The sequence below is a fragment of the Pleurodeles waltl genome, chromosome 4_1 (assembly GCF_031143425.1).
Source record: "Pleurodeles waltl isolate 20211129_DDA chromosome 4_1, aPleWal1.hap1.20221129, whole genome shotgun sequence".
NCBI lineage: Eukaryota > Metazoa > Chordata > Amphibia > Caudata > Salamandridae > Pleurodeles > Pleurodeles waltl.
This window is the reverse complement of record NC_090442.1, coordinates 771,030,753-771,057,749: the sequence shown is the minus strand read 5'-3', so window position 1 is coordinate 771,057,749 and position 26,997 is coordinate 771,030,753. Positions and strand designations below refer to the sequence as shown.

At 43.1% G+C, this 26,997-nt stretch overlaps 1 protein-coding gene across 2 annotated transcripts in view; it reads right to left on the bottom strand.

Annotated features, from left to right (window-relative positions):
* PPP6R2 (protein phosphatase 6 regulatory subunit 2) overlaps positions 1 to 26,997 on the bottom strand; it is an 891,343-nt gene that overhangs the window by 270,565 nt on the left and 593,781 nt on the right. For both annotated transcript variants that reach the window (XM_069229423.1, XM_069229422.1), the window contains exons 19-20: positions 1,129 to 1,310; positions 397 to 562 (exon numbers count right to left, since the gene is read on the bottom strand). In XM_069229423.1, the coding sequence (XP_069085524.1) occupies positions 397 to 562; positions 1,129 to 1,310 (348 nt within the window). The remainder of the gene's footprint in view (positions 1 to 396; positions 563 to 1,128; positions 1,311 to 26,997) is intronic.

Genomic DNA, 26,997 nt, shown 5'->3' with positions numbered 1-26,997 from the left:
TTGCAGCCCATGCAACTTATTGCAGAATGCAGTTTTGCTAAATAAAACCTATTGAAACCGTACTGCATCTTCTTCATTGCCTGTGATTGATTGAGACATGTTGTTAATGTGAGAAAGGGATAATCTCAGTTTAACCACGACACTCCCTGAGATGTCACACTCGAGTCCATGCATAAAGGCTGCCTCAAATCACCTTTTTCTGTTTGGGTTTTTGGTGAGGTGCTGCTTGTGAGCAGGGAGGGTTGGGACGACATTTGCGACTTGTTGTAGGACTGGCATAGTCACCTACAAATATAAGTACTGTCATCCTTAAACCAGCAGCCTTGCCTAGAGAAAGAGTCCAACTATGACAGATTGATCAGTTCACAAGTAAGTTAAAAGGATTCATTCACTTACCAGCAAAAGGGTTGAAAGTCTGTGAACTTGGCCCATCCTTTCTCCTCAGGAGCGGTCTTTTCTGGCGCAGAAGCATCCCACACACTGGAACCCACATCCATTGCTACAGAAGGAGTGGGAGGCTTGGAATTCACAGTCTCATCAAAAACAGCTGTCCAGCCAGAGCCTGAGAGAGGATGCAAACAGAAACCTGTCAGTGCCTAGAAGTAGCAAAAGGCAAGTTACTGAACACATTATCCACACCGGCACAGATTTGAGTTTGTATAGGTTAAACGCTCTTTAAGTCACCTGATTTGTCCTCCTGTTTCCCTATGCTCTTCCTCCTTTAGTACTTTACCATTTGGCCTACCCTGTGCTTTACTCTTTAATACATTTCATTCTCTTCCTTCATATTCATATTTCTAGCTTCATTTGAGTTGAGATCAGCCCACTTTTTCTCTGAGTATATTAGGCCCTTGGTCCAGTCTTCATGCACTTAGATTTTATTATATACTGTTGTTCTGTTAAGCATGGATTTCTATTAAGGAGATGGTGGGGTTTAACTTGAGGTGTTTTTGCACTTTGTGAAAGGCAGAGTTTGTTGACATGTTTGGTAAGGCATGTATATCACAACCCCATTAATGCATTTGTGAATTTAAATTGTATTTCAGCACTTCTTTTAGACTGTCTCATGCCCAAACAAGAATATTGGCTTAAAATAAACATGCAAATTGTTCTTGTTGCAGTATATACCTTCAGAGTCTGTGTCTGTCTGCTGAGAGGAGCTGCTAATGATGGGACTCAGGGTGGGCGGGGTTGCAGGCTCTTCTGTTTCTCCCTCATTTAATTCCTCGTCAGACTCCAAACTTCCATTATTCACTCCATTTTCTACATCACTCTTAGAGGAGCTTTCAGAAGTCTGAGATGCTCCAAACCTGGGGTAAAAGGAGCCAAAAGGTTATGTATCACTTCTAATTAAGTCATTAGATTATCCTGGAAAAGTACAATTAGCACAAAAACCTGGATTAGATAATGCAATATGAGACTTTAACAAAAAGAACAAAATCAGCGACTGTGTAAGTGGTGAGGGATGGTCAGAACTTGTGAGACTGAAAGACTGTCCAGTGGTCCCAGAGAGCTGGAAGGTTTTTAAAGGAGGACCTCTACATGAAGAGTAAGAGGAAGGTCGTGTCCTTACACTGGGAGTGATTATTTCAGTGCAACTTTCTCCATCATAGCAACCTTTGCGACTAAGCAACAAAATGAAATATTGCTATAGTTCAACAGGATGCAGATTATCAACAGTGAGAGAAGTTTAAAGTGCGACACTGGTATGTATCTGAGAATCCTTAACTCTGTTCAGAGCAAAACGTTTGCAGTGTTTGAAGGCCAGGTGAGAAATAATGGTCTAGCAACCATCACAAATGTGAAGACTGAGATCAAACCACAGATACTGTCTATCAACAAAAGGGGACTGACAGACTGATTCTCAGATAGCAGGCCTGACAGATTGATCTATGAGTGACCCTTCTATAGATAAAATGAAATCTTCAGAAGCAGGAAAGTACATTTTTCAAACTCAGTAACCTTAGCCATGGAGACCTTAACAACTTGTGAGACATTTGAGTTTTCCCAAACAACTTATTTAAAATTTGACATATTGTCTTCTTAATAAGCGAGTGATAAAAATAGCTTGCTTGATCCTTTCTAAAGCAGAGATAATTTTAAATAGCATCCTCACTTCAGGACAGATCATACGAATACATGTCAGAGTAGTCAATCCCCATTCCAACTACAGCAAGTAAAAAATGGAGCGAGAGAACATTCTGCAATCCTGAAAATCAGTGCAAGATAGGTGCCTCAAGGTTTACCTCATCAATGCCCATAAACATTTAAATGGGACCACTTGGAAAGATTCTTGTGGGCCATGATCTAGGCTATTATAAGCATGAGAACAATTCAGGAGAAATATACAACATTATGTGTTGTTAAATTCCCTCTCCAAAGACAGAAGCTCTGCTCCTAGGACCCAAAGATCCAAACTTCCTGCCGTTCATTTGGCCACATTCCAAACCACCTGAACCCAATGCACACAGCACACAAGTTTAGGGAGTATGTTCGACACACACCTACACGTCATACAAGGAGTCAAAAAAGTAATAAAATTACTCACTTCTGTACTAAGTAACATACTCCCCCCGCCTTCTAGAATACAATTGTAATGTTCCTTGAAATGTACAGGAACCAAAACATTTAGACAAAGGGGAGAATGAGGTCGGAAGAATTCTTATGGAAACGGAGCACACACCACACATCCAATGGTTTCTTTAATGCCAGTTCATACTCTCAGCCTACATCAAGGAAATAAATCTATGTGTAGTGAGGGAGGGGTTATTGGGTTTATCATTTGGAGAAGTTGCATTGTAGATGAGGTGCACAAAAGTCAGTAACTTCTACTCACTGCTACAGCACATCGCAATTTCCCCAGTAAGATTTAAAACTGAGCAAACTATTTGAAGGTTCCTTACTATATGAATTCCAGTGGTGGAAGTGAGTAGTAGAAGAATTACGCTGCCAAACATGTTTTTGCTTTGACCAAACTGATGCTCATGCTACTGTTCATTTTCAACGTAAATGCAGTGATTGTGAAATATCAAAAGAATCACAATGTTATTGGTGTGACCACAATCGTAGTGTGCTGAATGATGCATGTTATGCAGCAAGCCCTCTTTCTATTAAAATAGATCAGTTTCTTTTCAAGCCTGCTGTACAGACTTGCAGGTTACAAGTTGTACTAGATGTTCAGTTTCACTGTAATTTAAATTATATTGTTATAGGTCCCTTTCAAATTTACGGTCTTAAGGAAACAGCAGGCCTTGACAAAATTTCAGGAAATCGTATGGCATGTGCTCCCAATCCCACATTATAGGAAGATGAAAAAACAAGAAGCTGAACTCCAGATAGTTAGAGAGTCAGGCAATGTAGAGCTGAATTAGAAATACCTCAATCATTTTTGCATCCCATGTATCTATGCAGCTTATGAGTTGATGTTGGCAGGGAAGGGAATACATAAAGTGCTAATTAATCAGGATTTTTTTTTTTTTTTTTTTTTTACCATCAGGAAGAACACACTTGCACACATTTTAAGCGCCCCAGTCGTACTACAAAAAGCAAGTTCATTTCAATGACTCACTAAACATTATCACTTTCATCTTATCTTCGAGAACTGATTCATTAGCGACTGAGGGTCTGTTTACTGCGGTCTTTAGCTAACCAGACCAGGTTAGGGCACTAAAACCTTTATCCTAAAACACACATTTGGAATGCAACGGGTCTTGCATTTGCTTGAGTTAGAGCTAATGGCGATGTAAATTCCTAACTGGACTCTTCCTGCCACATAAATTGGTCAACCCTGCCTCACAATTTGGTCTTTTCCTGCCACATAATTCCAATGGCCCTACATATAGCTAAAGCACTTCTATTTACCTTCTTCCTTTATCTGCAGCCAAAAATGAAAATGTTGCTATTTAGCATCCTAATTTAAATCTGCCATGCTAATGCCAATAGAATACCACGTTCACCACCCCACCAACAGAGTTGCTGGCTGGCTAACATAATTCCCAAAACAAGACAGCCATGGAGTAACGAGAGAAATAAACTAGAAGGGTCACCCAAATACATCAAGAGTGTTCAATCAGTCATAGTGTAATAAGGATGTTAACCTGGCCTTTATCATGGTCGAAATTGCAATAAGGAGAGATTAATAAAACATACAATTATCAAGCAAACACCACACTGGCTGGCTTGAAACTGTGCCTTAAACTTCTCTTTCAAGCGCTCTGTCATTCGAATGGCTCTGAAAGCCCATATTGCAGTATTTCGCTCAGATGGGGTGGCTGGGAATAGGATATGAAAGGGTTCTGCCCAGAAAGGTACAAGGTTTATAAACAGCAGGAGAGCAGGGTGAAACGCGGTCATGGTAACCTATTTTTTTGCGGTTTTATTTAGCGCAAACTCGACCCTTTCAACATATCCCTTAATGTTGTTGGTAAATGCTTTACGTTTTTCCTGCTTTGATGCTGTTTTGTTACCGCATTGGAGACTGACCCTGTTACATGGATTATTGCACGATCGGGAAGGTACCTTAGTGTGGCGCACTAATTTTTCTTTTGCCTCACAGCTCATGGCAGTATGTTGTTTCTCCAACTTCCTTGGATTCGGGCATCTTGGTGTTTCTTTGCAATGTTTGTGGGAGCTTTTTTATTCCATTTATTTTTTGAAGTTTTATGTAGCGCAGACTCGACATGAAGATATTGGAGTGCTTTACCTGAGCACCAGTTACATTGCACAAGAACACATTTATCTTTGGTAGCAAGGAGAGATTAAGGGATTTGCACAGAATCACAGGATGTTGAGCCTGCATGGAGACTCGAACTGTGTTCCCCAGTTTCAAAGTCAGCAACTCTAGCACTTACACCACATCCTCTTCCCTAGGCTTCTTTGCTTGGTGCATGTTGGGGCAGTATTTATAGTGCTTAGTAATATAGGTTCTGCCATTTTATAGCACTGCAAAGCAGGTGTCATTCTTAACAAAATCACTATAATTCATTTGCATCAACCTTGCAGAGATGAAGAGGTGAAAAAGCTGTCAGGATTATTTTCTTTTGCAGTTTTATGTAGCGCAAACTTGAGACAAAGGTATGGGAGCGCTTTATTTATTTTGCAGGTTTTCTTTTGCAGTTTTAAATAGCGCAAAGGTGATACAAAGGTATTATAGTGCTTTACATAAGCACCGGTTACATCACAGAAGAATAGATTCATTTTTGGGAACAAGGGGAGATTAAGGGATTTGCCCAGAATCACAGGATGTTGAGCCTGCGTGGAGACTTGAACTGTGTTCCACAGTTCCAAAGTCAGCAACTCTAGCACTTACACCACATCCTCTTCCCTAGGCTTCTTTGCTTGGTGCATGTTGGGGCAGTCTGGGAATAACTTTTTTTTTTTTTTTCTTTAATATAGCGCTTGGTAATACAGGTTCTGCCATTCCATAGCACTGATGCAGAAAGCAGATGCAATTCTTAACATAATCGCTATATTTCATTTGCAGTTAAGCTGCCTCTTCTGTTATTCTCTATGTATACAGTCAATGTTTTTAAAAGTTAGGCTGGTATTGTCAATGTAGATGAATAATTCCTTTACAAGTTTAACACACAGAAATATATGGCTGTCCCCTTTTCTTTGCTCCTAACTCTTTTGACCCCCCCATTCTCCGGGTAAAAAAGCAACAAAGGTGCCTCTTTGTGGCTTGTTTGGTGCTATAAAAGTTAATGTAAGCACACTAGAGAGGGTTGCATCTCTAGGGTATCACAGCCAGTCTTGTAGGAATGAGGCAAAAACACTCCCAAGATGGTGGCCTTGTTGTGTTCTCTCTACTGCATCGACAGGCCTGGAAGGGTTGCTGTGGCACCTGACATACATCCACTACACTCCAAACCAAAACACATAGGTAAAAGACATTGTCATTACAACGCCAATAGCTGTAACTCTCACAAATGCAAGGCCTATTGCATTGCAAATGCTTGTTGTAACTTGGGCACCGTTTGATGAATGACCACAAAGCTTTCCAAAAGGGTGCTACTTTTAGCTAGTTTATGCATAGAAAGCTTCAGAATGATCCTTCAAGAGGGGCTGAGAAAAAAATGGGGTGGGGGGTATCTCAAAATGCAAAACCCCCATGCATTTTCCCTGGACTGCTTAAGACAGGGCTACAGCAAAAACTCTTGAAGGGAACTACACCAAATTTGGTAGGAAGCTAGATCTTGATAAGCAGATTGTGCTTTATGTGATTTGGTGTAAAGCCGTTCAGAGGTTTTCGATAAACTGGGGTTCAAAAAAATATAGATATCTGGAGGGTTTGGTTCAAGAGTTTGGGTTTACGAATTTGTAGAGCACAAACAAATGCCCATGCGTGTCTCGGCACTGCCTTTTATTAGATTAATACCTGCCTCAGTTAAAAGCCATGTTTTTAAAAGTTTTCTAAAAAAAAAAAAAATACTAAGTTTGGCTGGTTTCTTAAACAATTCTAGGAAAACTTAGCTTCCTAGCTAATGATGATCTAAGGCAGTGGTCTCCAAACTTTTTAATGCATCGCCCTCCGTCCCCCAGTTGGAAAATAACAATGATTGGGCCCTCCCTCAGAATTTTTCATAATTTTTTTTATAAAGATAGCAATGTTTAAATATGTCTAGACCTATTTAAACATTGCAGTTAAGTACTGTTACCTTTTTAAAAATGCAATAACAAGCTTCTGCTTAAAACAAAGGCCTGTTATCTGTATAATGCTTCTTTTGGCCAGAGTCTGGTGCTCCCCCCACCGGGAGGGCCCGCTCCCCAAGTTTGAAGACCTCTGATCTAAGGTTTCTGGGAGAAATGAACGTCAATACTGGCCCTTGAGACTGAATCTAATTTCCTTAAGTTTTTTATGAGTTGTACAGCGGAATTTTAAAGTCACTGTAGTTTTTTTTTTTAAATCAGTGTCTGGGCCCCAGCATATACGGCATTGAAGTAATCCAATTTTGCATGAACGAGAGATGCGACAACCATTTTCTGTAATTTGTGAGGTAAAAAAGGAAGGATTTTCTTTACAGTTTTCAAGGTGAAATAACAAGAAGGTGTTAACTGATTGGTCTGGTCAGTAAAAGAGAGTTTGGGATCGAAGAGAACACCAAGATTTCTTGCTTTTGCTACTGGAATAGGCACCGGTCCGAGTGACTGGGGCCACCATGAAAAGTTCCATCAGAAGGAGTGTAGTTCAAAAAGGAACACCTCAGTCTTGTCCGAATTTAGTTTTAAGCAATGGGTGCACATCCAGTTGACAATTAAGAACATACAGTTCTTAAAGTGCAAGGCTGTCTCATTGATGATGTTGGTGATGGGTACCACAATTTGAATATTGTCTGCATAGTAAACAGTGGTAAAACGGAAGTCTCTTATTAGTTTCAGGGGAGGAGTTATATAAATACTAAAAGTGGGGGTCAGGGAAGACCCATGAGAAACCCCACAAGAAATGGTGAATGGCTTAGAAGTGAAGTCTCCCATAGAGACTGATTGTTCCCTTTCATCCAGAAATGAACATAGCAAGTTAAAAGCAGAGTCCCGTATTCCTATGTCCGCCAGACAACTCTTAAGGACACCGTGACTTACTGTATCAAAGGCGGCGGGTGGGTCTAGAAGATTTACTGCAGCCTTCCCACCTTTATCCACAATGTTCTTCTCCTCCTCAGTCACTGTTATGAGGGCTGTTTCTGTGCTGTGGGCTTTATGGAAGCCAAAGTGAGTCCAAAATGTTGTTCTGGTCAAGGTATTCAGCAAGAGAGATGTTAAGGTATCTTTCTAGTACCTTAGCCAGCAAAGGAAGATGGGAGATTGACTGATAATTTTTGTCTTCATGTGGATCTAGAGTAATTTTCTACAGTAAAGGAAGAATGGCAGCCCTTTTTTAGTCCAATGAGAAAATGCAATTTTCCAAGATGTTATTAAATAGAGAGGCCAAAGGAGAGGCAATACATCTCTCCAGTCAATGAAGTATCTTTGCTGGGCATGGGTCAAATGGAGATCCGGATTTAGTAAGACATGGAAGCTCAGTCACTCGATCAGGAGAGAGAGAGAAGGGCAACTCACTGAAGGCTGGATGGCCTGAGTCTACGTCAGCAGTAGTTACATCAAGAATATCTATCCTAGTGAAACTGCTAAGATCTCTGCGAGCTGTCTCCACTACATTTTTAAAAAAGAGACTGTGGCAAGAGTCCCTCAAACTCAATTTAAAAAAATAGAGCGTTCTGATTGGCCCAGGGTGCTTTTTTTCCCCCCTTGGGTAAATTTGCTACCGTGGGAGTGTCACTCCTGTGGGAGCAAGCACTCTGGCTGCTAGCAATATGAGAAAAAGGTTGCTGGCAGACATTACAAGACTAGGAGATTTAGGCCCTCATGACTTCGGCAGTCGTGTCTTAAGACCGCCGAAGCCACGGGCGCCAGAAGACCGCCAGTGCTGGTGATCTTCTGCCCGCCATATAATGGGTACTGCTGAATTTCCACTACACTTTGGGCAGATATCTGGTTGTAGCCATGCTGGTGGGCGGTGGCACACTGGCATTACTACCACCTGCACCGCCCTGCCAGAAGGGCGCTGGCAGCCGTATTAAGACCATTAATACGGCCTAGCAGTGTCCTGCTGACGGGGTGCTGCAGACGGTAGCAGTGCCCCTTCTTGTTCCCTGCCGGAGGACCTTCCTGCCGGTTAAGGTAAGCCGCGCATCCAACAGGGGAGGGGGGGGGGGGGGGGGGGGGGATGGATGTTGTGTGTGGTGTCTGCCTGTGAGAATGGAGTGTGTGCACGGGTGTGAATGCATCTGAGTGTTGTGGTGTATGCATGGTTGTATGCTTGTGAGTGAATGTGTGTATGAATGTTGCAGTGAGTGCGTGCCTGCATGTCAGTGTGTGTGCGTGTGAGTATGTTTGTGTGGAAGCGTGCCTCAATGCGTGTGAGTGAATGCGTGTATGGATGAGTGTGAGTGGATGCGTGTCTGAAAGTGGAGGTGAATGGGTGCATGCAAGGTGCCTGTGGGTGTGTGCATGTATGCAAAGGGGGTGTGGGGGGGGCGCTGTGTGTGTAGGGGGTGTGGGGACCGTTGTATGTGATGGTGGGGTCAGATGCTTGCTGGGTGGGTGATGGGGTGGGGGGGGGGGGTGGTTCTGTCTACCGGTGACAGGGAAGGAATTCCCTGTCACCGGTAGCCCTACCCCCATGGTTTTCGTGGTGGTGCTACAGCTGCAGAAACTATGGTGGTAGGCCGGCTCATAATGCCTCCGCCGGTGTTCTGCAGACCACCGGGTCGGAGATGTACATCTCGGGCACGGCGGTTCATAACGCCATGGCGGTATGAGTGGAGATGTGGCGGGATGGCAGCGGCCAATCCACCACACTCATAATGTGGCGGTATACTGGGGATGACCCCCCAGGGTCTCAACGAGGGCCTTGGTCCCTTATCCTGAAGTAAAAAAATAAATAAATAACATGAGGGGGCAGAGAAAGGATACCACCCCCCAGGCCCCAGGAACCAGCTCCCCCACGGCCAAAATAAGAACAAAAAAAAAAAAAAAATAATAATAATATATCAGCAGTTTCTGCAGCAATTGTGCGGGAAACCAGCAGAATTGTAAATAAAAAAAATTAAAAAAATGTCAGCCGGGGTGCTTTCTTTTATTACCTCATATCAGGGCCTCCTCTCCTAGCCATCACAGGCCCCGGGAAGCCCACCACTGGGGCCCAAATTTCTCAAAAAGGGCAGGGCGCCCATGCAGCTCTGCCGCTCCCCTACTCAAGACTCTAAAGGCCCCAGGGACTCTGTGTCCCAGGGCCGCTAATCTAATTAAAAGGGAAGTGAGGGCTGCACCTCACCCCTCCTTACCCAGTGTACATCTGTTCGTGTTTGTGATGGGGCCCTACTGACAGATCCAGGAGTGTTGTGTACCAGTGTTGACATGCCCATGTGGGAGCTATGAGTATCATGGTAAGAGAGGTGTGACTCATTTTGTTGACCAGAAAAGGAATTAACAGGAGAGGGGGAAAAGTGTAAGCAAATATCCCTGACCAGTTGATCCACAGAGCATTGCCCTTGGACAGAGGGTGTGGGTGTCTGGATACGAAGTTTTGGCATTTTGCATTTTTGCTTGTTGCGAAAAGGTCTGTGTCTGGTGTTCCCAACATTCGAAAGTAATGTTGAAGTACCTGTGGGTGAATTTCCCACTCGTTTATTTGTTGCTGCATCCTGCTTAGAAGGTCTGCTAGCTGGTTTTGTGTCCCTAGGATGTATTCCGCTAGTAAGTGAATCTGATTGTGAATTGCCCATTTCCATATTGTTTGAACTAGAAGGGACAATTGGGATGAATGTGTCCCCCCCCTTTTGTTTTCAGATAATACATTGTTGTCATGTTGTTTTATTAAGACTATCTTGTGTGTGATGTGAAGTTGAAATGCTTTGAGGGCCAAGAACACAGCTAATAATTCCAAGTGGTTTATGTGGTAAGTTGATTGTGTTGAGTTCAATTCCCCTTGTATGGTTAGGTTGTTGAGATGAGCTCCCCAACCTGTCATTAACGCATCTGTTGTGCTTATGGTCTGTGGCACTGTGTCTTGAAAAGACCGCCCTTTTGTTATGTTGCTGTGATTCCACCATTGCAGAGATTTGTAAGTTTGGCAGTCTAACAACACTAGATCCTGTAACTGACCCTGTGCCTGAGACCATTGTTGTGAGAGACACTGTTGAGGTGGTCTCATGTTTAGTTTTGCATGCGGTACTATTGCTATACATGATGCCATCATTCCCAATAGATGCATGATAAATCTTACTGTTTAAGTCTGATTGACTTGGATTTGTGATATGAGCTATTGAAAAGCTTGTATTTTTGAGTATTGAGAATTGCACCTAGATAAGATTGAATCTGTGCTGGTTGAAGATGAGATTTCTGGTAATTGATTGTGAACACTAATGTGTGTAGGGTATCTATAGTGTATTGAGTGTGTTGTTGACACTGTAGAATAGTGCTGGATTTTATCAGCTAATCGTCTAGATAAGGGAAGACATGTATGTGTTGTCTTCTGAGGTGAGCTGCTACTACAGCTAGATATTTTGTGAAAACCCTTGGAGCTGTTGCTATCCCAAAGGGTAGTACTTTGAATTGGTAGTGGTTGCCTAATATTACAAACCGTAAGTACTTGCGGTGAGCTGGATGTATGGGAATATGGACGTAGGCGTCCTTGAGATCTAATACGGTCATGAAATCGCGTTTTTGTAGTAGGGGAATAAAATCCTGTAGAGTGACCATGCTATATAGATTTAGAGGTCTGAGATCTAGAATGGGTCTGAGTACCATCCTATTTTGGTATAAGGAAGTATAGTGAATACACTCCTGCCACTTGCTGAACCTTTTCAAATGCCCCTTTTAGTAATAGAGATTGTACTTCTTGTTTTATTAGAACAGTGCGTTCTGGAGAGAGTCTGTGAGAATGAGGGGGAATATTTGATGGAGTAGAGAAGTTCTAGGAAATAACCATTGCATATAATTGAAAGCACCCACTGATCTGTGGTGATGTTTTGCCAATGAGAGCGGAATTGTTGCAGTCTTCCTCCCACAAGAGACGTGTGGGACTGTGGGATGATTGGGAAGTCATTGTTTTGTGGGTGTGGTAGTAAACTTTCTTCTGGCTCTAAAGTTTTGCCCTCTGTAAGAGCCTCTAAAAGACCCTCTTGAATAATACTGCTGGGGTTGTTTTGGATGGGAGGTGGAAGCCTCTGTAGTTTGGGGTTTAAAACCTCTCCTAAACTGTTGTTTCCAAAAGGAACCCCTAAAAGGTGTGGTATATAGGGCTCCCATGGCTTTTGCAGTATCTGAATCCTCTCAGAGTTTCTCAATAGTAGTATCTACTTCTGGTCAGAAGAGATGCTGTTTATCGAAAGGCATGTTAAGGACTGCCTGTTGTATTTCGGGTTTGAAACCAGAGGACCTCAGCCATGTAGGTCGTCTGATTGTCACGCTAGTATTTATACTTCTAGCTGCATTGTCAGACGCGTCTAGGGCAGATCTAATCAGGTTATTTGTAATAGCCTGTCCCTCTTCACAATTTGCTGCGCTCTTTTTTTGGTGTTCCTTGGCTAGGTACTTCAAGAATGCTTGCATTTCATCCCATTGTGCCAGGTCATATCACCATTGGTTGGCTGCTTGTGTAGCTACCCTTTTACCCGCAGCATAAAACTTCCTACTTTCTTTGTCAGGTGGTGGGGTATCCCCTGAACACTGACTATTGGCCCGTTTCCTGGCTCCACTGACCACAACAAATTCTGGTGGCAGTTGTTGCGTAATGTAGACTGGGTCTGTTGGTGCATGCTTATATTTTATTTTATCAATTCTTGGGGTTAGAACCCTAGCTTTGACTAGTTGTTTGGATATATTGTCTGCATGTCTAAGCATATTGGTAAGCACTGGTAGTGTTTATGGGTAGATGATAATGTATTGAAAAGGAAATCCTCTTCCAAAGGTTCTGCATGCATTTGAACCCTGTGGTAAGCAGCTGCCCTAGATATGACTTTTGTGTAAACGATACTATCCTCTGGTGGTGAAGGTTTAGTAGGATTAAGATCAGGATCTCTGGACAGTATAGGGTCCGAGTCGTACAAGTCCCAAGGGTCCACTGTATTTCCCTGTGAATATGTGTGGGGGTGTGATGGTGAAGGTAGTGGTGGTGGGGTAGTAGGTGGTGGAGAAAATTAAAGCAGTGGCTAATGTGGTGGATAAAGCTGTAGAGGTGATAGCTCCTCCTTTTTCTTAGAAAATTTGGGCTGGTGGTGGAGCAATGTCAAGAGTCTCTTGAAATGCCAGCTTCCTTTTAGTCTGTGGAGGTGGAGAATCAATAATTTTTCCAGTCTCTCTGTCGTCTTCTGATCCTGGTTCGGAGTCGGAATCTTGAATCAAAACAGCCATCTGTGCCTGCTCCTCTTCTAAGGTGTCGGTGGACTCTGTATATTTCAATGCCATTTCGAGTCTTCTTGCGCTTCGGTCATGCAGTGTCTTTTTGGACCAAAACGAATGGCTAGCTTCACAATCCTCTTCTCGATGTTCAGGAGAAAGGCAAAGATTACATACCACGTGTTGGTCAGTATAAGGGAATTTTGCATAGCATTGAGGACAGAATCGGAATGGAGTCCGATCCATCAGGCTATGGTGTGGTAGGCCTGAACAGGCCCAAGAAGGGTGCAAGCGCTTGAAAGGGCATTTTCTTGATTCCGACAGTACAATCGGATAGATTGCAGAAGTAAACACAGTCAAAACAATACCAACGGTATAATAAAGCAAATATAAAGTTTCTGAATCGAAAGTCTCAGAGCGAGAGGGAACGTGTCCGAACGCGACAGCGGAAAGAAAACAATCTAACAATGGAGTCGACGCCCATGCGCGCTATCACTGAGAGGAGGAGTCACTCGATCCCGTGGCTCGAAAAAAGACTTCTTCGGAAAAAAAACAACTTGTAACACTCTGAGGCCAACACTAGATGGCAGGATATGCACAGCACGTGTATCTGCAGCTACACACGAACATATATATACATATATGTGTGTGTATATATATATATATATATATATATATATATATATACACACACACACACACACACACACACACACGCACATATACATACACACTTTTTAAAACATATTTTTGGTTGTGTTTGCAACAAAAGAGCAATACAGTTATTTTAGCCTTCATTAATCTGTCTTTCGATAGCAGATGGTAAACATCATGATATGAGAGTATAAAAGTGTTTTCCTTTATGTGGAGCTGTGGTATATTGTGCTTTCCTAAAGAACTGAAGCAGCCTGAAGTTATGCAATGACTGAGTGTACTTACTTGGGTTTATTTTGTTTTTATTTATTTGCTTGTTTTGCTCACTAACTTTTATTTCACTGGGGAGGCAGGAGGATCATATGCATTTATAGGAGCACCAGGTTACAAAACCATTTGTACAGGTAAGTAACTTGTTTCTTTTGCAGCATGAATCTCTTCTAGATGAACATACTGTGCATAGATTACGCAGCTGTATGTTACGTGCAGAGGAGGGAGGGAAGTTTGAACAGTGACCAATAAGTCTAACTTACTAGACCTTTTGATTGTATGTGTATAGAACATAATTTATGGAACATAATCAGTAATGACTAAGTAGTTGCTCTGATGCTTACCTTAAAGAGGATGTCTGTTTATGTTCTTATTTAGTATGAAACAAACTTTTAATAATTTAGTTACATTTCTGTGCTCGCAATATGCTTCTAAATTGTAATTTTAGGATGCTGATTTCACTGTTACCAACCACTAGTTTGTTTAATCCCTGTAGTATGGCTATTTCCGTAATTAAAAGTTAAATGGCACTACCCACCTATATGAGTAAAAGTGGTGTGTGTGTGAGGACATCAGTGATTTATAGTAACGGGTGTCTGTGTAAAAACAGACCAAGCCTATTCTTCTATTGTTTGTCCAAAGTTGCTGGTAGCTTTCTAAGTTCAGCACAGTTATGAAACCACATAGTCGCAAAAATCAGGTGATCCACTGAACTGTACTGCTATAGAGTTCCTGCTCTGGCATAGTTTGAAATTACTTGTTATAACAAGTGTTTTTCTGCCTTCTGTCTCTGAACACAGCAGGGGAATGTCTGCATTACCTTAGGTTAAGGCGGACTTGACTTATGATGTTATAAAACCCTTTCGTTGAGGAACATCCAACAGTTTTGTTGAAAAGCTGAAAATATAGCAGTCAATTTCAATGCCAACTAAGATAATTAATGTCCAAAAAAAAAAAAGCTTTACTTACTTAATTTCTATTATTGTCCCACAAATGAAAATATCTTTTCAACTTTTACACTTTGACAAACTCAGTTTGCTCTAAAATGCCATTGATCAGCACTTTACAAAAACAGCCACAGTGAAAAAGCTGGCCTCATATACAGTAGAAGGTGTACAACTGTAAAAGTTCTAAATCTTCCATTTGTTTTGATGATTGTTATTTTGTGTTAAACTAATACCCATGCTTCTCACAGATTTTTAGGTTAAAGCCTACCAGAAAGTGCAGCAGTCTGGCTTGCAGAAGACATCTTGAGGCCATTCAGAAAGCTATCCTAGGAATGCATTCTCCCCACTGCTTACCATTAGCTTTATGGTTTGCAACTGATATTTCCTTGCTTTCTGTTTACTAGCTCTATTTGTTTCAGGCTGTCCAGCTTGAGTTCGTTATTGCCCTTGCCCAAACCTTGTTTACTTTATCCTTTTAAGATCTCACTTTCTGTAAACAGGCCTTTAAATCTTCTCCTTATCTTGTCACATTTGCTGTGCAATTAAACAAAGCTTTTCTTCTATAGTTGACATCTGGAGTTTACTTTTCTTTCTGTGACTTTAAAGTGAGAACGTTTATAGGAAGATAGGTTACTCTCCCCGGGGAGCCTGCTCATGCCCCTCCTGTGCTCTCGTTTACAAGGCTGTAACGTAGCCCTTAAACAGGTCTGTTAATAATAAGATGCATTGGCAAGCCAAAAGGTTTAGCCTACGCAACTATACTTAAGGAGCAATAGCCTCAATATGTGCAACATGTGCAGTAGCACTGTGCAATAAAAACCTACATTACACAGATTATTGCTTCCCACAAAACTACAAACAGCATGCTTGTAGAGGTATATCCTGTTGGGTAGTGAGAGAGGAAAGGGTACTACACAAAGGACCTCTGGGTCTACTGAACAGGATTGCCAACATGGTGCAATTTGATGTTGTCAATAGAAACAAATCTGTTCTTTCTGGACCCAAGCCGCAAGGTCTGATAACGGTTCTGGTTCTGTGTACTCACAGGACTGCTTTTTCACAGCAACCTTTTCACGCACTAGATCCCTAACTTTAGGAATAAATCCCTTATTCCAAAGGTGGCAGCACAGGCAGATGAATTCTCATCACACAATTGCTGTAGCTCCTGTAAAACAGAGACACACTCATTTATGTCAAATGGTGTGTCTCCTGACACCGCGCCAGAACCATCATGATCAGCGACATACATACGTATCCCAAAAAGGAACTCCTATGGGGTGCGACCTCCCGAGGACCATCCAGGCAGACTATTTAGTGCTCTCTGGACTCGCATAGAGGTGATGAAGCCAACTATTGTCTGAACCTATAACTCTCACTGTTAAGGACTGCTTGAAGTCTCCGTTCTTCCACTCCACAACACTGTTTCCCTCTGGATGGTAGGGGGAGAGATAATGGAGTTGAGCACCCATCGTTCCCAGGGTGTCCCTGAAATGCCCTAGAGGCAAAAGCAGTGCCCTGGTATGAGTGGAATGCTGCAACCACATAAGTACCGATAAAGATGAGCAAATATTTAATAACTGTTTCATTGTCAGCCGACAGTTGTTGCCATACCCACAGGAATCTAGAACAAGAATTAACAGAGCCTAAGATGTATTTATATGCACCAGCAGGTTGTAAGCGCCCACAATGGGCAAGGTACACATATTGTAGTAGGTTGTTGGAAATTAGGAGGGATGTCTGTGGTGGGCGTTTAATAGTGGACCTTTTAATTAGTTGGCAAATGTCATGACAAAGGACATATTGCTTGGTCTGTTTATAAAGACCTGGCCATCAAAAGCGTTTTTGTAATAGTGATACTGTAGACGCCACGCCTGTGTGAGCAGAAAGGACACCCTCATTCTGCTTTAATAAGATCTATTCTTTTGTCTTGGTTGGGGATCACACGTTCTCCCACTTCTGGGATGGTTGTAAACGCAATGTTCTGGGCACTGAGATCGTAGGAATATTTTGCAGGGTATACTTTTGGTAAAGGCTCACTATTAGTCGAAGCTTTCATAGCAGCCAGTATCTGATTATCCAACCTTGTCTGTGAGCGAGTTATTGCAGCAACTGAAGCCGTAGCTACTGCAGACTTGGCAGGTTCATCAGCCAAGGTGTTTCCTACAACATATACTCCTTCACATTGATGGCCAAAGGTATGTACTACATGAGTTTTTGGTAGTCTGTCCCGTAGGTCAGCTATCCTCCTCCACAAGGTTCTGTGTTTGATGGCATTCTCTTTTGAATCTCTGAAGCCATTCTGGTGGCAGTGATTTAGGTAGTTGTTATAGGACTGGATGCAATAATACAAATTGCACAAATCCGTGTTGGTTAATCCGGATCCGTATGTTCCAGTGCCAAGACAAGAGTGCCGCCAATTGTGCTGTGCAGTTCCCTCGGGTCAGCGTGTAGGTATTTTAAGGGTGGACGGTACAATCCCTCATCACTCCACTTACACCTACGCAAGCAGCTAAATATTGGTGTTTAGTACCTACAGCTGGTTGTGCTGAACCATTAAGTGTACATGACAGTTTGCTATTGTTCTAATAGCAATGTATTAGTAGGTACAGGGTATTCCTGTTCATATTGGAGGAATCCCTGAATCTGAAGTTTTGGGTCGAAGATGTATTCAACATCAGTGGCAGTCAGGGAGGTTGCCCATTAAATCCAACATGGATGTAATGTTTTTGTGTTTTGAATGCTGGTTTTGGTGACCACCTCAAGGGCTGGCACCAGGGTAACAACAATGTGTTTCCTTGGGCAAGTGGCCTCTCCTTGATGACAGACATCTGAACAGCAGTCAGCATTTTTTCTGTTGGTGCAAAACGTTGTTCTGCACTGGAATACAAATGGGATTTGTATGTTATGGGTATCGTGTCACCTTCATTGATTGTGATGTAAGTGAAGCCGATGCACCAGCAGTTATTCTGATGACCTGGTTTGTTTTGTCATGTGTGTGTGTAAATGCTTTACTTCTAGCTTGTCCTCTAAGAATGCGTGTGTCTTCTATTGTCCAGTGTTTTCTTGAAAAATCTGGATTAATCAAATTATGCGTTGTGTATAAACCGGTATGTGTGTTCTGCCAACATTAAAGAAACCTCCCAATGACTGAAGTTTCTTAATGGTATCTGGGGGTTGAAGTTGAGTGCATTTTTCTAGAAAGTGAGGGGCCAGGCTCTTGCATTCATCTGATAGTTCATATCCCAGAAATAGGACACTGAAAAAAGCAATTTTAGTTTTCTTAAAATTCAATTTGTAGCCCTGGGCAGCAAATTCTAATAAGATCCGATCCGCCCTGGCCAAATGCAGGTTGAGGTCATCATCTGTGAGATAAACATCATCCACGTAAGACAAAGCCTCAGAATCAATATCATGCAGTATTGATGTTACTCAGGCTGAAAGCAAGCCAGGGCTGTTCTTATACCCTTGAGGTAATTGGCAAAAGCGATGCTGCAAGCCTATTGAGCTAAAGGTGCTAAGATCCTGACTTTCATGTGCTAGATTTTGCCTGAAAATGTTTTGGGGGAAATATCCAAGGTTGTTTTGTATTTTTTGCGCACTATGTTGTTAATTAGTGCTATGCCTGGTTTGGCAATGGAGGATAAACGGTTATTTATTCCACAGACACAGGGTTCATTTACTCCCTGGTACTTAAGTTGTGGGAGAATCTCTCTTACTGGAGGGTTAGCCTCATATTTAATGGGATACATAGGTTGAGGCCATGGTGAAGATCTAATTGTTATTACATGGTGGGGGATTCTTTATCCCACCCCACATGATTGTAGGACAGCATGGGAGCCTATGCCAGAGCCCAGTTGGCAACATAGGCTTCCTTTACAGCGTCTGGAACCAGGACTAAGAAAGAAGGCAAAATTACACATTTCCCATGTGGGAACTTGCGGACACATCCAGGTGTCCAATCTTTTTCTGCCAATAGAAAATCACAGTTTAAATTTTCCCCAAATATTACTTCAATAATGGATTCCAGGCCTTAAAAAATCATAAACATGTAACTAGACCTGCAGGTCGATTAACTTGAATAATCTGCTTGACCTAACTGTAATGTACTTGACCTGTAAAGTCAAATTGAGTCTCAAATTGTGTGATCCTAGGCAAAAAGTTGACAGAGTCGCCTTTTTCTTCATTCTCACATATGATTGCACCTTCAAATATGTAAGCTCAGCATTTCTGCAGAACAAAAAAACTCCAATAATGTAGATTAAAGATTGCTGCATGTATCACAAGAACCTAGCCCACATATAAGGGACACATGACCCATGACTTGCTTTTGGTTTACTAATAGCACTACCATCAGGGCAGGGCCTCAGTTTGCTTAAACACTCACTTTAAAAAAAATATATTACCAAACCATGACGTGGTAGCATACTGTTGTTAGGAAATGCCTTCCTTGGCATGGTTACCACCTAACTTTTTGCCTTTGCTCATGCCAGTTATGATTGAAAGTGTGCTGGTATCCTGCTAACCAGGCCCCAGCACCAGTGTTCTTTCCCTAAACTGTACCTTTATTCCCACAATTGGCACAGCCCTGGCACACAGATAAGTCCCTTTTAAATGGTACCCCTGGTACCAAGGGCCCTGTTGCCAGGGAAGGTCTCTAAGGGCTGCAACATGTCTTATGCCACCCTGGGGACCCCTCACTCAGCATATGCACACTGCCTCACAGCTTGTGTGTGCTGGTGGGAAGAAAATGACTAAGTGGACATGGCACTCCCCTCAGAATGCCATGCCCACATCCCACTGCCTATGACATAGGTAAGTCACCTCTCCAGCAGGTCTTACATCCCTAAGGCAGGGTGCACTATACCACAGACGAGGGTATAGTTGCATGAGCAATATGCCCCTACACAATCTAAGCCAAACCTCAGACATTGTAAGTGCAGGGTAGCCATAAAGAGAATAAGGTCTGGGAGTCTGTCAATTATGAACTCCACAGCTCCATAATAGCTACAATGAAATATGGGAAGTTTGGTATCAAGCTTCTCAGCACAATAAATCCACACTGATGCCAGTGTCGGTTTTATTGAAAAATTTACACAGAGGGCATCTTAGAGATGCCCCCTGCATGCCAGTCCGACTCCTAGTGCTAGGATGACCAGTTCCTGCCAGCCTGCCACAACCAGACAAGTTTCTGGCCACATGGGGTGAGTACCTTTGTCACTCTGTGGCCAGGAACAAAGCCTGCACTGGGTGGAGGTGCTTCTCACCTCCCCGTGCAGGAATTGTAACACCTGGCAGTGAGCCTCAAAGGCTCATGCCTGTTGTTAAAGCGCCCCAGGGCATCCCAGCTAGTGGGGATCCCTGCCCCTCCGGACACAGCCCACACTTGTGGTGGCAAGTCCAGAGGAGATAATGAGAAAAACAAGGAGGAGTCACCCACCAGTCAGGACAGCCCCTAAGGTGTCCTGAGCTGAGGTGACCCCTGCCTTAAGAAATCCTCCATCTTGGTTTTTGGGGATTCCACCAATAGGAATAGGGATGTATCCCCCCTCCCATCAGGGAGGAGGCACAAGGAGGGTGATGGCCACCCTCAAGGACAGTAGCCATTGGCTACTGCCCCCCAGACCTAAACACACCCCTAAATTGAGTGTTTAGGGGTGACCCTGAACCCAGGAAATCAGATTCCTGCAACCTACAACAAGAAGGACTGCTGACCTAAAAGCCGGCAGAGACAATGGAGACGACAACTGACTTGGCCCCAGCCCTACCGGCCTGTCTCCAGACTCAAAGAACCTGCACAGCGACGCATCCAGCAGGACCAGCAAACTCTGAGGACTCAGAGGACTGCCCTGCACTCAAAGGACCAAGAACCTCCCGAGAACAGCGGCACTGTTCAAAAACTGCAACAAAGAAGCAACTTTAAAAAGACTCACTTCCCGCCAGAAGCGAGTCTTCACACACTGCACCCGACGCCCCTGGCTCGAGTCCAGGACAACAAACACAGCAGAGAGGACTCCCAGACGACTCCAACGACGTGGACACCCTGAGTCGACCTCCCTGCACCCCCACAGCGACACCTGCATTGAGGATCCAAAGGCTCCCCCTGACCGCGACTGCCTGGTACCAAAGGAATCTGACGCCTGGACCAAGCACTGCACCCGCAGCCCCCAGGATCGAGAGGAACCACCTACCAGTGTGGGAGTGACCAGCAGGCAGCCCACATCCTAGCCCAGTCGGTGGCTGGCCCCGGAAGCCCTCCTGTGCCCTGCCTGCATCGCGTAAGTGACCCCCGGGTCCCTCCATTGTTTTTAATACAAAACCCAACGCCTACTTTGCACACTGCACCTGGCTGCCCCTGTGCCGCTGAAGGTGTGTTTTGTGTGCTTGTGCCCCCTCCCCCCCCCCAGCTCTACAAAACCCCCTGGTCTGCTCCCAGAGGATGCAGGTACTTACCTGCTAGCAGACTGGAACCGGAGCATCCCTGTTCTCCATAGGAGGCCCTCTTGGACCTCTGCACCTGACCGGTCCTGTGATGCGGGTGCTGTGGCTTTGGGGTTGCCTTGAACCCTCAACGGTGGGCTGCCTATGCCCAGGAAACTGACTGTGTAAGTGCTTTACTTATCTGAGAAACTAACGATTACTTACCTCCCCCAGGAACTGTTGATGTTTGCACTGTGTCCACTTTTAAAATAGCTAATCGCCATTTTAACCAAAACTGTGTATACTACTGTTTTAAATCAAAGTTCTATACTTACCAGTGTGAAGTACCTTGCATTTTATGTACTCACCTCAAATTTGAATCTGTGGTTGTAAAATAAAGAAAATATTATTTTTTTATATAAAAGCAATTGGCCTGCAGTTAAGTCTTTGAGTGTGTGTTCCTCATTTATTGCCTGTGTGTGTTCAACAAATGCTTAACACTACCCTTTGATACGCCTACTGCTCGACCACACTACCACAAAATAGAGCATTAATATAATCTAATTTTGCCACTATCAACCTCTAAAAGAAACCCTTGGACTCTGTGCACACTATCTCTCACTTTGAGATAGTATATAGAGTCAACTTCCTGCAACTGTCATCTACACACAGTGAATTTCAAAGAAATGTCCGAAAATCTTTCCACTAACTTCCAGCTTTACTGATAAATTATGTAGTGTATAAATCTGAAAAAACTGGGTTTCAGAAAACATAATATTTTTTGCACATCAACACAAAGTATTCTGATTTGTTTTCATCCTATTGAAATATATTTTTCATCACAGAGAAATACAAAAATGGCCTTTCACAACTACTGATCTAGATTTTGAAATGTTTGTACAGTTGACTTAGTCATTTAAATGGGGTGTGTTAGGAAAAACCTGACACCCTGTAGCCTTTTATTTCACACTCTAGACAGTTCACCTTACAAAATCCTGGAACTCTCCAGTCAGAAGGAAAATTAATTGTAGGACAAACTCTGCCTGGGAACACAGAGCAAATGTGACATACAAAAAGCCATCTTTTATAGCCCCTCCACTTTCTGGCTGAACAGAACACCGGTTCTTTGTCAACTCTCCAGAAGGGACGAGTAAGTCCTAAAAATAGCTCGACCTGATCAAATATAACTCGCCATCTTGAGTGGTCGAGTAGCTTTTTTGAGACCTGCGCACTGTCTTCTTCAATTTGGATATTTAATTCATAAACCCTGTTGGGTGGGGAGACGTGCCTGTCCACTGTCTTGATGGCAATTAAGGTATTAGTTGCTGTCACATCCAGATGATTAATAAGAATCTGGAGACAAATTGTGACCTCTGCAACGTTGTCTATCAGAGTCACTGCCCACATCCTGTTCAACAGTGTTCTCAGCATGGCTGCCATTTTTGACTGAAATTGCAGCCACCGTTTTCTTTTTAGATTGGGGTTTCTGTTAAGGGGATTTGTCCTCTTTTTTAACGTAAGCTTCTGAGGAACGTTGTAAGTCCTTCTTTGGCTTCGTGTAGTCACTTGCTTTTCAGACTGTCCCACTCTCTCATTCGGTTTGTCTAGTGTATCTTGAAAGGAACAAGAGGGACATGTGTCAGTATACTGGTATCTTTCAGGGGTTTTTAAAGTTTCTCTTTTTCGGAGATTACATCTCTCAGAGGTCTCCGGATGCAGAGATTCTCCTCTCTGACTTCTTCTGTCTTTATTTTGTTTATCACAGCATGTTTTAGAACATTCTTGTGCTTGTTTAGTACCTTCCTAATGGGTGGTACTATGTATTTGTGGTTTAGTTGGTCTGGCCCCCAGACTATCTCGTCCTATAATAGTATAGGTGTTGGAAATAATCTTTGGCAGTTCGTGGTCCTGTTCCTGTTGAGGAACCTCTCAGAGCTGATGGTGAATAGCAAACACTGCTGCTTCCCCTTTAATGTTACCTAATATAATTGAGGACACTGTGATAAAATTGTTAATCAGTTTCATTCCCAAATCCAGGCTGCCTGGTGTTCATTTTGATTTTGTTTTAACACTTCCGGTAAATTGGCAGGTGTTGAGGTACCGTGCATGGTAGTGTAGATTGTGGAAAAGACTGAGTCCCAAGAGTTACAGTCTTCTATTGAGGGGACCATGCCAGACGGCAAGCACATGGTGAGAATTCTATGTTTGCCTTGGGGTTCCGTATGGGGAAACGCTGATTTGTTTTTTGTCCAGAACTGAATCTTCTGCCGCTCTGTGGGTGCTTTTCTGATTACTGAGTGGACTGTTTGAGGATTAATTCCCGGAACGCCCAAATGATAAGCATCTACAGCAGTCCTTGCTGGGGCGGTTTTCAAAGACTGCATCACAAATTGTATTACTCGTCTGTATTTTGCTACTAGCACATTATAAAGTGTGCACATGTCAGCTACTTGCATAACAGGCACATCAGGATGTGGCGTATATGTGCTAAGTGTTGGCCAAATTGGTCCATCATTGCTTAAGGGACCTAATCTCACAGGTTATATTATATGTGGAGAGACACCACTGAACAGGTTTCGATGTTCTTGATAAGAGAGCGGTATTTTTAAGTATTGAAAAGCCTGGTAATGTTGTGGTATGCTTGCTATTCTGTATGAATGAAATTTATGTGTATCTATTTCAGAAAAGTTGACCCAGGAGTGGAATATTTCTGTCCTATACGTGTCGTGGACTTCCACGACCAATGTGACATTCCTCCCCCTTCTGTCAAGCCATGGGCTAAAAGAAACTGCGTGAGCAGATGTCTGCAGTTATCCCTGATGTTTACAGGATTTGCCAAATTAATGAACAGGTATTAGGGAACACCAATGGCGGGAAATGGTCCTTTTATGGTTCAAGCTTGAACCTGCAGCCTAAATAGCTGAGGAGGATCACCCCTAAGAACATGGACATCTCCGTGTGATGACACGTAGGGTACCTTCAATGTGTGTGACACAGATACTCAGGAGACTCGTAAAATTAGTGCCTAAACCATTGTTGGTGGCGCCATGTCATGAGGACTCTCATACTCCAAAGAGAATGCTGGTTTTAGGGCAGCAGCACCTCTATGTTGTAGGCAACAGTCACTCCCACACCAGTTGGCAGCTGTCGGCCCAACCCTCCCGGCTCACTAGCAGCACCTCGCCAAAACACAACCGGTAAAGGTGATTTATGGCAGCCTTGCATGTAACTCTGAAAACCCCTCAGGAAAATCGTGGTAGAAAAAGCCTTAACCTTTTCTCTCCACATACAATTCTCACACACACACACATAGGCAAGAAAGGCTATACAGGACAGTTGTAAATACATTTATTGAAAAGACTGCAAACTACAATAAAATACAGGAGCTGCAATGATTAGGATAAAGAGGAATAACAATCGGGATTGTGAAAATTAGAGATGCAAAAAATGAACAACCCCAACATATTGTCATGACATGAGTTTATAATTTCTACCTAAAAGCCTATTCTATCTCCCCCAAGCGAAAGCATGGCGATGTAAGTCAAATCTGTCCTTACAGTGTCCATGAAAAGCACACCCCACCCCACCCCTGTTACCTTGGCACAAGGCCAGGTCGCCAGTCCCCTGATCAGGATCCATGAACATACAGAGGTCTATAAAAAAAAACTGCATGTAGTATGGACGGAAATTCTGGATGGAACCCCCTCTAATGCCTTTTGTCCAACAAGATGTTTTTATAGGGGGCATGTTTATATTCATGCACAGAAGACGGACCCGGGTATGCACTTAAGCGATTGACTGTTTACGGAGACTTGGGTCCGGCAATACAAAATATTATTCTATGTGCCTTGCATTCTGTTCTTGTGATTCGGAGGAAAAAGAACATGATGCAAAGTATGTCATCCATAGCGCTGATAATGACACTTTTGCAGAATAGCAACTGATAATGAAATTAAAACAATACCACTAAAAGAAACAGTACACCTCTACTCTCTTCTATTGCACTCTAGTCAGCACTACTCCACTCTACACCATTCACTCTACAACACTGCACTCTACACTACTCCACTCTGCACCACTGCACTCCATGCCACTCTGCACCACTGCACTCCATGCCACTCTACTCCACTACCCTCTGCCACTGTGCTCTAAACCACTGCACTCTACACTACTCAAAACCAATGCACTCTACGGCACTGCACTCTGCGCCACTTAACTTCGCGCTACTACATGCTGCAAGACTGCACTCTCGGCCACTAAACGTAATGCCACTCTACTCTGCTGCACGCTACCCCACTGCAAGCTACGCCACTCTACACCACTGCACTCTACTCCACGCCAATCAGATGTATTCTGCACCACTGCACTCTACTCTGAAACAATCTACTCTACACTATTGCACTCTATGCCACTAGACTCTACTCGAACTCTCTACTCTATACCACTGTAGTCAACTCTGCAACTCCCTACTCTACACCACTGCATTCTAAGTCACTTTACTTAAAACCAATACACTCTACCCCAATCTACTCTGCACAACTGTACTTCACTCTAGGCCACTCTGACACTACACTCTACAATACTCCACTGATGCTCTATTCCATTCTATGACACACTACTCCTCTATACAACACTCTACTCCACACTATGCCACTCTACACTACTCCACTCCACAACTCTCTACTAAACTCCATCTATGCCACTTCACGACACTCTACTGCACTGTACCTTATGCCATTCTAGTCTACCCTACTCTACGCCACTCCACTTTACGTCACTCCACTTTACGCCTCCCCACTTTGCGCCACTCCATGACAATCTACTCTGCTTTATGCCACTCTACAACACCTCACTTCCCTCTATGCAACTCCCTCTGGGCCACTCCACTCAGTTCTACATCACAACATGACACCCTACATCACTTCACAACAATCTACTGCCTCCATGACATTACAATTAACGCTACTCCAAGCCACTCAACTCTACACCAAAATACGCCACTCCATAACACTCCTCTCTACCTTACAACACACCACACCACTCTCCTTTACCCTGCTAAATTTTAGCCATGCTGAGCAGCAGCCACGCGACGTGACAAAGATATTGACAAAGATAACAGCTCTTGCATAGGTGCGACCTATTGGCTCTGCCAATATTTATTTTTCTATGTAAATATTCTACAAAGACTGCGTTTGAAAAATAGAAACAAAATGGATGCTGATTGAGGGCTGAGAAAGAGCACTGCCCAAGATATTTCCCTCTTGCAGGAGAAGGAAAAAAAAAAAAGTTTACAACACATAGGACTTTTCTACTCCAACCTCTAGATGGCAAAATATACACAGCATGTGAATCTAGAAGAAAGCCATGCTGCAGAACTGAGTGAGGACTCAAGGTATTAATATGGAAGCAGATGTGTTTAAGGCAGAAAATTCAAATACCATGCATGTCAAAATTTTAGAACAGTCAAGTGGGAGATTTTGAAACAAATTGGGGGAGTGTATTTTCCTCATTGACTTGTATTAAAGTAGAGGAATTTCAACAGGAGACACTTAAAAGAAAGTCATTTTGTCTGTTATGTCACAGAACCACAGAATATTAAGGATGGAAGGTTATGCCGGAGGGTGATGGAATTTTCAGTGAACGGTTAGGCAGGCTTCGATGGGACTGAGGAGAGTGTGAATCTGACTGTAGCTGCCTGCTATTTATAGCAATAGATATACATATATCGAGAACCAACTCAAAGTTATCGGGTAAAGTTCTTCATAACAGAATTGGCGATGAGGATGGAGAAGAACAGAGGCGAGGAGCAGGC